The sequence below is a fragment of the Pholcus phalangioides genome, unplaced genomic scaffold (genome assembly GCF_987345545.1).
Source record: "Pholcus phalangioides strain wild (caught in Gottingen) unplaced genomic scaffold, Ppha-v1.0 ptg000011l_1, whole genome shotgun sequence".
In the NCBI taxonomy this organism is placed as follows: domain Eukaryota; kingdom Metazoa; phylum Arthropoda; class Arachnida; order Araneae; family Pholcidae; genus Pholcus; species Pholcus phalangioides.
Genome location: NW_028301604.1, coordinates 51,602,906 through 51,617,102, shown reverse-complemented (window position 1 = coordinate 51,617,102; position 14,197 = coordinate 51,602,906). Strand labels below are relative to the sequence as shown.

Below are 14,197 nucleotides of genomic sequence, written 5' to 3'. Positions count from 1 at the left end.
TCAATCGTTTATAACAAACGTAGGCCTAATATTGACACCTGTATAATATTTATTGATGCTACAAAAATTTCTTTTGTTCGTTTCAAGTACCTATTTATCAAATGAAAACGAATGCAGAAATATATAAAAAGCTACATATATATAATTGTTTACACACTGTATACAGGGCGGTAAGGAAAGTCCCTAGGCCGCATTTTACTGGAGGACTGTTGATCCTAGAGGCACAGTTCCAATTAGAAAAAGTGTCCAAATAACATGTAGACCTCATATACGTCATTCATTTTGCAAGGGGTTGTATAATTATTAAAATACAAAAACTAACTTTCTATATGGACACCTATTGGGTCTTCAAAAAACCCAATTAGAAAGTTTTTGCCTTGTTTCTTCTGAGGCCAAGGAAAAAAAATTCCACGTTTGTAAGTGCGCTATTCATTGATATATTTGAATTCAAAAAAAGAAAGAAGCGTTGTCCGTTAGTTTTTGCAGTTCTTTCCCATTTTTTGAATTTAAATATCTCAGGGAATACCACACTTATAAACGCAAAATGCTTTTTCTTGGCCTCAGAAGAGACAGGGAAGCAATTTTGTAATTGGTTTTTCGGGGACGGTATTCGTAACCATAATTTATTTGTCCCCAGTCAATTACGATAATACTATACAAATTAGAATTTACAATTAAATTACATATATTACAATATTTGAAAAAAAAATGCAGAGAACCCCCTTGCTATATGAATGACATATGAGGTCTACATGTTATTTGGATACTTTTTCTAATTCAAAGTATGCCTCTAATATCCACGGTTCGCCAGTAAAATGTGGCCTGGGGACTTCCCTTACCATCCTGTACATGTAGTATAATCAAAAGAAAAGGGTGACTGAGCTGGAAGTAATTCAATATGCTTAACTGTTTGTTAAGGGTGGTATTCACCGACATGGTTTAAACTATAGTCACAATTTTTTGATAAGAGATCGACACGGATTGGTTGAATTCAGGTTTTTAACCAATCTATGTTCATCTCTTATCCAAAAATTGTGACTACATGTTAAACCATGTCGGTGAATACCGCCCTAAGTCTGATGTTTCAATTATGTTACAGCACGATTCTGTCCAATTTATTTCATATTACACAATTGTCTCTTACTTCATTTATTTTTAAAATTAGGAAAGTCAACGACTTTTTCCATCGCTGCCTGTCATAGGACGAGAACTGGAAGAAGATCTTGTAGTCAGTAAGTTACTCAAAACATTAATGGGGTTGTGCCGAGTCACGGCCACCCAAGTCTTTAAAAAGGCGTAGAATACGCATTGCATGATAGGTATTGTTGAAAATGAAATTTCCAGTTCCTTGAAAATTCAGCGGCTGGGAAAATTCGGTATTGCATTCGTGAAAATCTTGGCGAAGCTGCGGAATCTAGTGATCACTCTGGGCTTTTCAACTGAGCAAAATCGTTTGAATCACTTTTGGATAGTTGTGTAACGATCTGATTATATATATGATCACGTACAGTAAGTAGACACCACGTTTTCCTCATTCCATCAGCATTTAAACCTCATATAATTCGATCATATTTTGCCGCATCGCGTATATTTTCTGCACACGAGGGCTAATAAGCACAGGATCTATCGTTTATCGCCGATTTCAAACAGCAGCGTTCGATACTCTTTTCTGTCATGTGTCTCGTCGAAAGGTTGTTGCGCTAATCCTTCGATAACTTCCTGTGGTAGCAATTTGTTCTGCGGTCATCGTGTCGCAATTTCTGTTGAACTAAAATCTACTTCTAGCTGCATCGAGAACAATCACTCTCCAACAATTGCTTATCTCACAAAATTTCCATTCCTCGTGTCTCTTGGGGGGGGGGGGAAGATCAGGATTTTTTTTACAAGATGCTTTGGTGTGGTATAGCGAAACAAGGTTGGGAACTAGTGAATTCAAATTCGAAAATCAGAGAAAAAATTAAGAAAGAACAGCATATATAAATGCCGCTGTGATGGTCCAGTGGTCATAGTGACGTACTCTAATCGCGAGTTTCATCTATATTCTGAAATATAGATGGCAGCACTGAAAAATCAGACAACACTAGATATGCACTCATACTGTTAGGTAAACAAACTTACACTTCAAGCACATCTCACTAGGTAGTAAATTTCTCATGGCGATAGACCTGAGTTGTGCTCGTTTTGAAAGAAAGATAATAAGGAATTTCCAGCTTGGAGGCGCGAATGCGTGCCGGTTTCCCAGTTGGAAAAGTCTCTCCGCAAAGAGTAGGCAGACCTGCAACACGATACTGACATAACATTAAAATTTAAGCATTTCCATCTTTTCATCAGAAAATGTAAAACAGATGGCAGCACAAACGTGAAACAAGCGCAACGCGACAACATAAATAAGTTAGGGCAACACATACAATCAGAACACACATTCCGGCATGTACCGATTTGTTAGAAATTCCGTAGAGGAATGTGTGCAAGGTGCATGTACGGTTAAGTCGCAGTAGTAGTAGTAGATAATCTTGAATGCCGCTGTGGTGGTCGAGTGATCGTAGTGACGGACTCGCATCACGAGGTCCCGGGTTCGAACCCCACCGGTGGTCAGCGGAAGTTTGTTTTCTGTGGTTCCCAACTTCGTGGCGCGAATACGAACTGATCTCCCCGTTAAAAAGGCTGGCCACAGAGAACAACAGGCGTACAAGCGGTGCAAACATCACACTTCACTTACAATTTGTAGTATAGATGGCACCAGCACTAAAAATTTACACACATACGCTCTCGGACTGTTAGGCGTACACACTTATACTTCCGGCACAACTCAATAAGTAGTGACTGCCCGAGGCGACAAACCTTAAGGGCCCTACACACGTTCAGTTATACCTGTACAGACATAACTGAACGGTTCGATGCATCCACACCATTCAGTTATACCTGTGCAGGTGAAGCTTCTGGAACCGGTTCTAGGCAATCTGGGGGGATATTTCCATTCTTCGATCTCTGTCTTCGCGGTCTTTTGATCAGTTCGGATTTTTTCATAGTCTATAAAGTTCGGAATTTTCTAGTATGATTTCCACAGATGATGTGTGCTTTGTGTGTAGTTGGATTGGTTATGGCACAGAAAGTTATTGACTCAAAAAAAAAAAGAAAAAAACGGGTAACGTGGTACAAAGATTGGTTAAAAAAAAAAGGCAACAATATTAGCACGTTAAATTATTACAGGAATTGAGATTTGCACCAAAAGATTGGCATAATTTTCTCAGAATGGATCAAGATACCTCTACTCAAAGCTTTTTTTTTTTTTTTTTTTCAATTCCTTTCGGAAATTGCTTCGCAAACTGTTTATTTTTTTAACAACACTGTCTCTGTTCGCTAGAGGATCTATTTCTCTCATTTTCCACACCAATCTCTCATAACTATCATCTTCCTTAATTTTGTTATGGTAATCTTTAGTTTTCACCTGCCACAAGCATTTCTTATTCCTATACATTTCAATGAATTCTTCCAAACATTCGCGCTGCCCGTTTCGAAGATCACTCGTCGTTATAAACCTCGAGTCGTGAAAACTAAACTAAACTCTGGTGGAGTGTTGAAATCGGTGTTTCCCAAAGTAGGACTATTCAGGCTATGAATGGACACAAGGGGGTGATGGGGGAGGGGCGAGAGGAAAACATCAGTTTTTAAAAACTCAGACCATTTTACCAAGGAAGCCTTTGTAAATATGGGCCTTGGGCAAAAAAAAAGAAAAAAAAAGAAAACTAGTATTGCACACAGAAATTCGTACTTGTTTCATCAGAGCTAAAGTGTTTTTTTCTCCCTTTGAATGTGCGCTGTACATTCCAGATGTACTGTAACTGTAAATTGATCGGTAAAACCTACTGTCACAGATCTCCACACCATCTGAGGATAAACCATCTGGGGTCCTGTATCCCCGGGGGCTGGTTTTACTAATGAATATTGTCATTATTCGAGCCACTTCCCCCCAACCCCCACAAAGATGGGATTGGCATCAGGATTCTGGTTTCAGAGCCCGAGACGATTCCAATCATTCTTTTTTTCCACGTTAAAAATTCACTATAGTAGCGGCTCGGCAAAGAGAATAGCCTCTGTGCCCTGCGGCAGGATGTGGGTGGTGACGCCCAAGAGCCGCGACGCACACTTTGAGGAATACTGCTGTAATGGAAGATGTTGAATCTACATCATATAAAGTACAATAATGTATTTTTTACTCCTTCAAAATTTTGATGTTACTAAAACCTTTCATGATGACCGATTTTCATGACTTAAGTAAAAGGCACTACTGCCTACTCATGCTTATCAAGAATGCTATCCATATCTACAGTGATTATGACAATATAGGCAATAAAAGAGAAATTTTGGTATTACAATCGACGCCCGATATAACGACCCCTTCGAGAATGGACGTTATATTTGGAGCAAGGTCGTAGCAAAGGGGAGACTTGAGGGTGTGGTCGGGCCTGATTGGGACGGTCGTTATATAAGTAAAACATAAAACATTTGGAGAGTGCTCATAATGCAGAAGATCTTTAAAAAATTTAATACAAAACTACATTGGGTTAAAGCACACCACGAAAACATTAAAAATGACTATACTGATACAAAAGCAAAACAAGCCACGCAAAAGAATGAAGTAGACATCAACAACAAATATACAAAATCATATATTCGACAAGTTATCAAGAAAGACATCCTCAAAGAGTGGCAAGAATATTGGGATGATAGCAACAAAGGAAGGGTCACATATGCTATCTTCTCTAAGATTAGCACCACAAGAATTCAAGGAGACTTTTATATAAATCAATTACTCACGCAACATGGTGCCACAGGAATTGCTCAAGCTAGGTTTCATGGAAAGTCCCCGATGTGCATTTTCTGCAACAAAGATAGTGGCACCACCCAACATCTTATATATCAATGCGAATATTGGGAAAGCCAGAGAAAGAAGATAAACTTCACAAGCACTAACATTCCAATTACGGCACTGATTAAAAACCAAAAAACAAGAACCCTTCTTTCTGGTATAATGGACTTGGCAGTGCAAAGGTACTTAGGAATAGAGTGAAATGTTCCCGAGAGAAACAAATAGATTGAAAAAGTGGTAATCGGGAGCACCAAATTCCTGCTCGCGGGTTGTTAATGGTGTTGCCCGAGTTTTGTAAGGTGAATTGTTAACCTCGGACCAATGGTGCTCCGGGGATATAGAATGTATATATTTTTAACATGGAATTTTTTTTTTTTTTTTTTTTTTGATTGAGAAAATAAATGCTCCCTTCGGGGAACCCCCGTATGTCGAATCACATTCGCCGGGTCGGGGTAAGTAACTCATAAAACATTTGGGACTCACCCTACCAGTCTTTGTCGCTATAACGTGAAATTGTCATAACGAGCGTCGACTGTATCTTAGAAAACAAGCATCGTTTCTCCTCTGAATGAATATACAGATAGGGGATACATGCTCCTTCAGCATCGTATGATAGCATTTTCTTCTCGCGATAGTGTCGATTTAAAAAAAAAAAAAATTTTTTTGACTTGGAAAATTTTTATGGTAACTTACGTAGTGTTTTTCCTTGAAAGAAAACTGAATTTTCATGTGACCTCTTACGATTAATTCAACTCAATTAGAAATTGACTTATTATTAAGCATAGTATGTATATTAATAATATTACTCAATGATATAATCATATCAATCGTATCTCACTCAAAAAATTTTTCGATTGTTTTCTTACGTTTAACTAGCGTAATTTCATTTGAATCTTTCAATGTTTGAGCTTAAAGTCGAAATTTGTTGCAATCTGACGAGATGTGTTCAAAAAACAAATTCAATAAGATTCATTAAGAATTACATGTAAAAGAAAATAATAAATTACAGTGATTTTTGTCCTGTTGATGCTTGCTGGTTTTCGGTCAAGAAAGGAGTGAGAGTCCTGCGTTTGAAATTGCAAACGATTGCAAACATTAACTGACTCGTATAAACACCTGCTTGATTTCTAGGAATCTTGATTTCTAAAGGAACTACATGTGAAAAAATACTAAAATAATCTGACGTTATATACGGGGCCCCTAAAATCTTCAAGAACCCTGGTCAACCTCTCTTCTCTAAATAATCAATAAACAATTAATAGTCATAGCACATAATCTGAATACAGAGTTTGTATGTTTCGGTGCATAGTTTCGGGCAAATTTATTGAAAAGAGTGATTTCAGAAACAAAATTGTAAATTTTAACAATGGTCGAAATATTTCTAAAATTTTATTTCGATTTTTTTATTCGAAATGAAATTGTAAGAAAATATCGTGAAAATTACGCCATTAGAAAATTTTCTTCTAATTAAATGCAATCCCTTTCCAAAACAAGTTATTCAGTTATTATTGTTCTATTACATTATCAGTAAAAAAGAAGAGGGAAGAAAGTAGGGCGGTAGTAAAAAAGCGGGAAAAAATAACTGCGCAGTTATACCTGATGGCCCATACACACGGTCAGTTATACCTGCGCAGGCATAACTGTACAGTTATACCGAATCGAAAAACCATTCCCTTCAGGTCGCCTGTGCAGGTCAACTGACGGCCCCTACACACGCAGGTATAACTGAATGTGTGTTTTAGTTTTGCTCGGTTTGAAAGAAAGATAATCGCGAATTTTTCTACGAAGTCATATCTTCTTTCCGATATCTCACTAGCTGCTCATTTAAAAATGACCAGACTACGCGCGCTTCTCCTCATTTAGAATCCATTCTAACAAAGATATCTTATAAAATATCTACCTGATGATCATTGTCAATTTTGAGATCAAACTGATATACAGACTAACTTATTATACAGTGTAACGTGTTTTGACAAATTCGACAGATATTTTTTGGTTAGAAAACAATTTTTAAATGATTTCGGAGAGGTTTAATGAAATTCAATTTCTTGTAATCAACCGATATTTCAAAGTGATTCGGTAATATTCTGGGAACCATATTTTTAAGCTCTTCTCAGTGAATTTTTAAAAAAAATTTGGAAAATCACCAATAATTGTGAATTTGCATTGATGTGTATATCATCAGAATAGGCGTCGTAGGCCTCTTAAGTTGATTTTGAAAATGTATGCGTAGCATTTCTTATTTGAAGATGTTACGTTATACTTTACTTTCAATTGTTATATCATTTTTACAATTTTTCTTTGAATGACAGATGGATATACAGTTCCTAAAGGCACTACGTGCATGATAGCAACTTATATGCTACACAGAAATCCAGAAACATTTCCGAATCCAGAAGTATTCGATCCCGATAGATTTCTGCCAGAAAATTCTGCCGGAAGGCATCCTTACGCTTACGTTCCCTTCTCAGCGGGACCAAGAAATTGCATTGGTAAATATAATGACTAACCGTATAAAATTTGACTTTCAGTTTTCTAGAAGCTAGCAATACAGAACTGTGAACGAAATATCATGCACACTTCAGATGTGAAGAGCAGATCTCTACTCTTATTTCTATGCGTATTCTTTCTATTCTAGTGGGAAGGGGAGGACAGCGACAATCTCTCGACCCTTTTTGTGGGATTTTCTTGCAAAACTATTTCACATCTGTAATTGGAGTTTCTAGTTTTATCCTGTAGTATCTGTTATACATGTAAATAAATCAATAAAAATCCTGTCAATCAAATGAAGGACAGCACAAATTGCGTTTTATCAGGATCCGTAAGGATCCGTAAAGAAAGGATCCGTAAAAAATCCCGTTCGACGTAGAACAAATGATGTTTTGTACTGCAAATAACACGTACATCCCATGATACGGCACTTGAAAGTTTAGGTCATAAGAGAAGACTTTAGTGAACATCAATAGTATTGCATTGCGCAGGTCCGTGGCACGATAACTACAGGGCCGTAACTAGAGGGGGGAGGGCAACTGCCCTGGCGGAAACATTTAGGGGGCGATAGTGTTTTGGAACGCCGTTATAGAATTATCGAATTTTAAAGTTGCAGGGGGGGGGGGCAAAAATCCTAGTTACGACCCTGATAACTATATCTATGGAAAATCTGTGTTCGGTATTGCTTCACGAGAATTTAAATGCCCAAAAGTTCATAGATTGCAAAAGCATTTGGTACTTGTAATATTGGATGGGAGACTTGATATGACTGACAGAAAAAGTTAACAATGGTGTACGAGATTTATCTGATGCACCGGAAAGACCGAGTAGCGTCGATGATAATACAGCACTATGACACTTTCATCAGTGGCTAAGCCTAACAATATGCTACAGGAGGTGACAAAGGAATTTAAGACTTCCCATATGATCATAAGAGACGACTTTGGAATATGATACTACATATCCTGGGGAAACGGTCGAAGTGATTTGATATAGCATGCTTTGTCTGCCTGCAAACTACTCTAAGGCTTTGTGGTAGAGTAAAAGCGGAAAAGTGTGAATTTGCTTAACCACCCCCCAATTGGACTTCTGCTCTTTATTTTCACTCAATTTTCTTACCCATAAGAACATAACAAATTACAATTGAGTGAACACTGTCTGGAAAATTTTTTATAAAGTTCTGTTAGTATGGAATTCATATACTCATAAATCGGAAGCATGCCAAAAAACTACAAACGTGGAAATTTGAATGGTTAGGAGAGAAATTTGTGAATTCTGAGCGAATGCTGAAATATATTCAGGGTGGTAACTATCGGTATTATAGCGACGGACTCGCGATGCGAGGATCCGGGTTCGAACCCCACAGTGGTGGTCGGCTGAAGTTGGTTTTCTGTGGTTCCCAACTTCAAGGCGCAAATGCGAGCCGATCTCCCCGTTAAAAAGTCTCGCCACAGAGAGCAACAGTCCTACAACGATAAATCATTCAATCATAACACTTCACTCATAGTTAGAAAAACTGGTGGCAGATGGCAGCACTACACATAACAAGCATTACAGAGAAACACAAAAAACGTCACGTCAGGTTTCACTACACGTACACGCACATTCCCGCATGTACCGATTCATTGGGCTTTCCGCGGGGGGGGGGGGCATGTGTGGTGTAGCAGTAGCAGGTAGGGCCTCCAAAAAATGGCTCGGGGATCCATGATGTTCTTAAGTCAGCCACCTCGTTGGGCAATTTACCTGTTGTGGCGTTGTGTTTGTATTTGTATCGACCGCCCAATAATTATACACGTGATTCCTTGTGAAAAACTAATATAGAGAAGTGTTTCCGTTTTTCGATCGGACGAATATTAAGTGAGTTATAAGCTTTTAAAATTTTTCTAACGGTAAATTATATGCCAAACACCGAACCAAAGTACATTTCTCCGCCAGCAGCGGGTTGTCTTCTTAAAAATGAGTTGAAATATTCAATCCCATTAGAAGCCAAGTTCGGCCTCCTTCCTTCACGATCGGCACTTTTTCTCTCCATGTAGTTTGATACTCTAACCTTGCTATTACGTATAGCTTACGCGTTAGCTTCGTCTTCTATGTTAGCAAATTTATCACAAAATTTGTACCATTTAGCCAAATGAGATGTGTTTCAAAAATTTCTTAGCGTTAAATGCGGGTAAAACGGTTTTTCCGCATTTAACGCTGTTCTTTCTCAAATTTCCTCCGTTTTTCGAATTCGAATATCTCTGTGAATATTGCACTTAAAATTACTGAATTTTTTGTTAGCCTCAAGAGATACAGGCAACAACTTTCTAACTGGAAGTTAGAGCACTGGGAGACCGTATAAAAATTTAGATTTTTTTTATTTTGTGAGACACTGTATTTTCACTCTCAAAACTGGTACAGGGTAATTTTTGAACGCCTATTGAGCATTTTTTAAATTGGAATCATACCTCTACGACGGACTGTTGATGAGATAAAGGCCGTGCTAGCACTTACCGGACACTCTGTATAATTATGTATATTAGTGCCTTTACTGTTTTGACCAATGATGAAAAATAGGTGATAATATCACCTCTTACACAATAAAGTAGTACTCTTTAAAAGTATACTTTTAAAATCAACTGTCGCAGAGTTAGTCCCTATGGAAAAACATTTTGAAACAACCTTTCAATATCATGGGTTCGATAATCAAACTTTCAATTTTCTGGTTATTATGCTCAGGTGAACTCGGAAAGAAAAGTCATCTTGTCTCTGCCGACTATTTTTTGGGCTGAGAAAAAGCCGTCTATATCTCTCTGAACCTTTCAGTATGTTTTAATTCATTCTCAATGAAAAAAAAGGAATTGTCTTTTTAAATCGAAAGTTAGTTAACATCACTTTTTTAAAGCTCATCATTCCGTTTCGTTTCGGGCACACAACCATCATAATGAGTTATGAGTTATTACAATAGTTTATGTGATTCTAATGAGTAAATCCTGTAAAACTTGCAGCTTGTGAATTCTTCGAAGAAAATCTTAGGTCCTATTGAACGTGGTTTGCATTCCTATTAGAGTTCGTCTATGCAATTGTAAAATCATATTCGTTTTTTATGTCATGTATTTCTACGAAAATCTCTGAAAAAATTTACTTCCGTAATGGAAAAATCATATATCAAAACATTTTTAAATATCTTTTGAGTAAATTTTAAACATTTTGTATTTATTAACTTGTTTAAAACTTTTGTTTTTGAACATTACTGCAGTTTCTATACCGGTGTCAAAAAGCTAAGAATAACTATATAGATGTGGTATAAAATATAATGCAGAATGAATCAAAACCACAGATGCAGTTGATTTATAAATTATTAACACATATAAAGGGCATTCAATTGAAGAAGATAGTACAAAACAATTAATGTAATTGCATGAATTAAAAAATTATCCTTAAGCTTGACGATTCGTGAATAAAACGGAAAATTGATAAATAAAAAATTGTTGCGATAGCCGAAAACGTCTGCCCTTAGACTCCTATAAACAATTTTTCTTATTTTGAAACTTCTGTATCATTTCAATCTGCAGTCAATAAATCTTATTTGAGGAGCCAGCGTATATAAATGATCATAATCAGAATGAATGCTATTATAGATGTTTTCAACTCGTTTTTCTGTTTTACGCAGGACAAAGATTTGCTATGCTTGAAGAGAAGACGGTTGTGGCGAATGTACTTCGTACTTACGCAATAAACACCGTTCAAGCACGAGATCGCCTCAAACTGACGGCCGAAATGGTTTTGAGGAATGATGAAGGCTTATTCATAACAATCAAGGAGAGGACTGGAATTCCATGAACGTGTACATGCTTAGCCGTTGTTTGGAACAGCAGAGCCTTCAAAGAATATGTATAAACTCATCGAATAGATAAAACATAAATCTATTAAACATATAAAATATTCACTTCCTTCCCCCCTATAAATATAATAAAATTTGTTCGATTCTGACCAAAGAACATGAAAATGACTTATTTTTTTGCCAATATTCGAATAATGTCAATTTATCTTCCAAAATATTTTTCTTATTACTCACGAATATACTTTCACCCTGTGATTTTTTTTTTAAAAAGGATCAGTTTTTTAATAGTGGCTACCATATTTAAAAGAAACTCAGAATGAATACATTTTTCTAAGTTTGGCAGGCCTTTATTCCGTTTGCATCATGGCTCTAAATTCGCTAATTCCTCCTCAGTACAAGACGAAGGGGCGCGAGTGGCAAGATGCTCGTCTACCAAAATGAGGGCTACAATCAGGTCTGCAGGTTCGATTCGGGGAAAGACATAGATGGGTTTATCTCCTATCAGACTAGCAATAAATATTGCTTCAATATGCTCTCGCCGGAAGTTCTCTGTTCAAAACGAGTACAGAAGTCAAACCAACCCGACTCGATCGGTAGTAAATTCCTGTACGGCGATATTTACCGAAGTTTGCGTGCGGTAAAGTAGTGCAATATCAAATTGGTCGGGATTTCACGAGGAAAAGGGCCAAACCAACACCTACTGGATAACATTTTCTACTTCTCGAAAAATTTTCTACTAGATTATAGTTTATCAAACTTTTCTGTTCATTGCCCCCCATTCGGAATTTTTTTTCTAATCGCCCCCTTCCTGAGCGATCCCGTAGGGTCCTTTGTTATATATGCTACTATTATTATCCCATCATCCCCAGGGACAAGGGTCGACAATAATCCAATTTGTGGACTATTTTACATTCAAGGATAATAAACAATTTTGCTGAATATTATTTTTAGATGCAGATGCGTTGATATAAGACGTCTAAAAAGGAGGACGGACACATTATCTTCCATCTTTGAATAAAAAAACTGGTTTTGCCACTGTAAGTAACGTTTAATTGTTGAAAAAAGAGCGGGGTAGGAAACAGCGATTGGCTATAATGATAATACTGACGTCACACTTTTGCCTTCACATGAAGGTCATTCACTCGTTTCAAAACTACAAAAAATAAATTTCTATAATTATTTCAGGGATGGGTTTTTGACATGACAACCGTCAAAAACCTAAATGAATGCTTTTTGATAATGTTTTGAATACAATAAGTACACTGCTGGCCACCGTAAATGCAACACCCTGAAGGAAGCATGCAAATAATATGAAATTCACAACATGCATTAGCGGAGGTGAGATATGCAAATGATTAGAATTTCAGCGCAGACGCACATCACGCGCGCCTGTGGCGCCACTTCAAAGCGCTATTTAAGGCTTGGAGATTTCGACGATTTGAAGTACGGCAATTGTGTTTTTCTTGTGATTTTTTCAAAAAAACGATCAATTATGCCTCGTAGAAAACAGCGATCATCTTTTGAGCAAGTATCCGAGTTCGACAGAGGAAGGATAGTGGCCTACCGACATTGTGGATTATCTTTCAGGGAAATCAGTAGTCGTGTTGGACGAAACCAAACAACTGTAATGCGGATATGTGATCGTTGGATGCAGGAGGGTACGACGGAACGACGTGTTCGATCGCATCCACCTCAGTGCACCACTTCACGTGATGACAGGCGTATGGCAGTGACGGATCGCTCAGCCACATCACGAACCATAGCACAGCACATTCAGTCTGTATCGCATCATCCAGTGTCTGCGCGTACCATTCGACGCCGTTTACAGCAGAGTGGTCTGTCCGCAAGACGTCCATTGCTTCGTCTACCCTTGACGCAGAACCACAGACGTCTCCGCCGCCAATGGTGCGATGAAAGAAGGATGTGGACGGCACAATGGAATGAAATTGTCTTTACTGACGAGTCACGCTTCTGTCTGCATCACCACGATGGTCGGATTCGAGTCTGGAGACACCGTGGAGAGAGGATGCTGAACAGCTGCGTTATGCACCGCCACACTGGTCCTGCACCGGGTATTATGGTATGGGGCGGTATTGGATATCACTCTCGCACTCCTCTAGTACGCATTGCCGGTACTTTAAAAAGCCAGCGCTACATCTCCGAGGTGTTGGAGCCAGTTGTCCTTCCTTACCTTCAGGGCTTGCCCACAGCCATATTTCAACAGGATAATGCGCGACCACACGTGGCACGCATTGTCCAAAGGTTCTTCGTCAATCGCCAGATTGAATTGCTTCCCTGGCCAGCTCGCTCTCCGGATCTTTCGCCGATAGAAAACATGTGGTCCATGGTTGCTCAACGATTGACCCAGATTACATCCCCAGCTGCCACACCAGATCAACTTTGGCAACGCGTGGAAGCTGCTTGGTCTGCTGTACCCCAAGAACACATCCAAAGTCTCTTTGAATCAATGCCGAGGTGTGTGGCAGCGGTGATCTCCAACAATGGCGGCTACTCTGGCTACTGATTTTGGCAGGAACCACACTTCACAGAAGTCTATAAATTTAATCATTTGATGCTTGGTCAACATGTTATCTACAAAATAAATATTGTTGCGATATCTCTTGTCTTTCTTGGTGTTGCAATTTGGGTGGCCAGCAGTGTATATAAGATGATGAAAAACTTACTTTTTTGCATACCAGAATGTTTCATTTTTAAACATTAATTTATTACAATAATTAAAACAAAATATTAATTATAATTTCCAATCTTGAATTTTTCAACACAAGAGTCTAGAACAACTGTCTCCAACCTTTTTCAGTACGCGTACCCCCAGCTGGTTCGGTTCCTTTCCGCGTACCCCCGATCCCGAATCCGCTAGGCATCGCCCCCCCCCCCCAACAATGTTTCGCCCATTACAGATTCTGAAAACCTCCCTAAAAAAAGGTATATGTTGAATTAAATGGTCTATTTTTTCATTATATTGTTTTTCATTTTTGAAGTAAGCAAACAAATTA

The 14,197-nt window shown here is 38.1% G+C and overlaps 1 protein-coding gene across 2 annotated transcripts in view; it reads left to right on the top strand.

Moving 5' to 3' along the window:
• The window catches only part of LOC149080544 (cytochrome P450 4C1-like), a 44,771-nt gene extending 33,437 nt beyond the window's left edge, over nucleotides 1-11,334 (top strand). Inside the window, exons 9-11 of one of the 2 annotated variants that reach the window (XM_089239643.1) lie at nucleotides 1,166-1,232; nucleotides 7,183-7,362; nucleotides 11,013-11,334. In XM_089239643.1, coding sequence (XP_089095769.1) covers nucleotides 1,166-1,232; nucleotides 7,183-7,362; nucleotides 11,013-11,182 — 417 coding nt within the window. In that variant the 3' untranslated portion in view covers nucleotides 11,183-11,334. The remainder of the gene's footprint in view (nucleotides 1-1,165; nucleotides 1,233-7,182; nucleotides 7,363-11,012) is intronic. The other variant, XM_089239644.1, reaches the window with a different exon arrangement.
• Nucleotides 11,335-14,197: the final 2,863 nt, after the last annotated feature.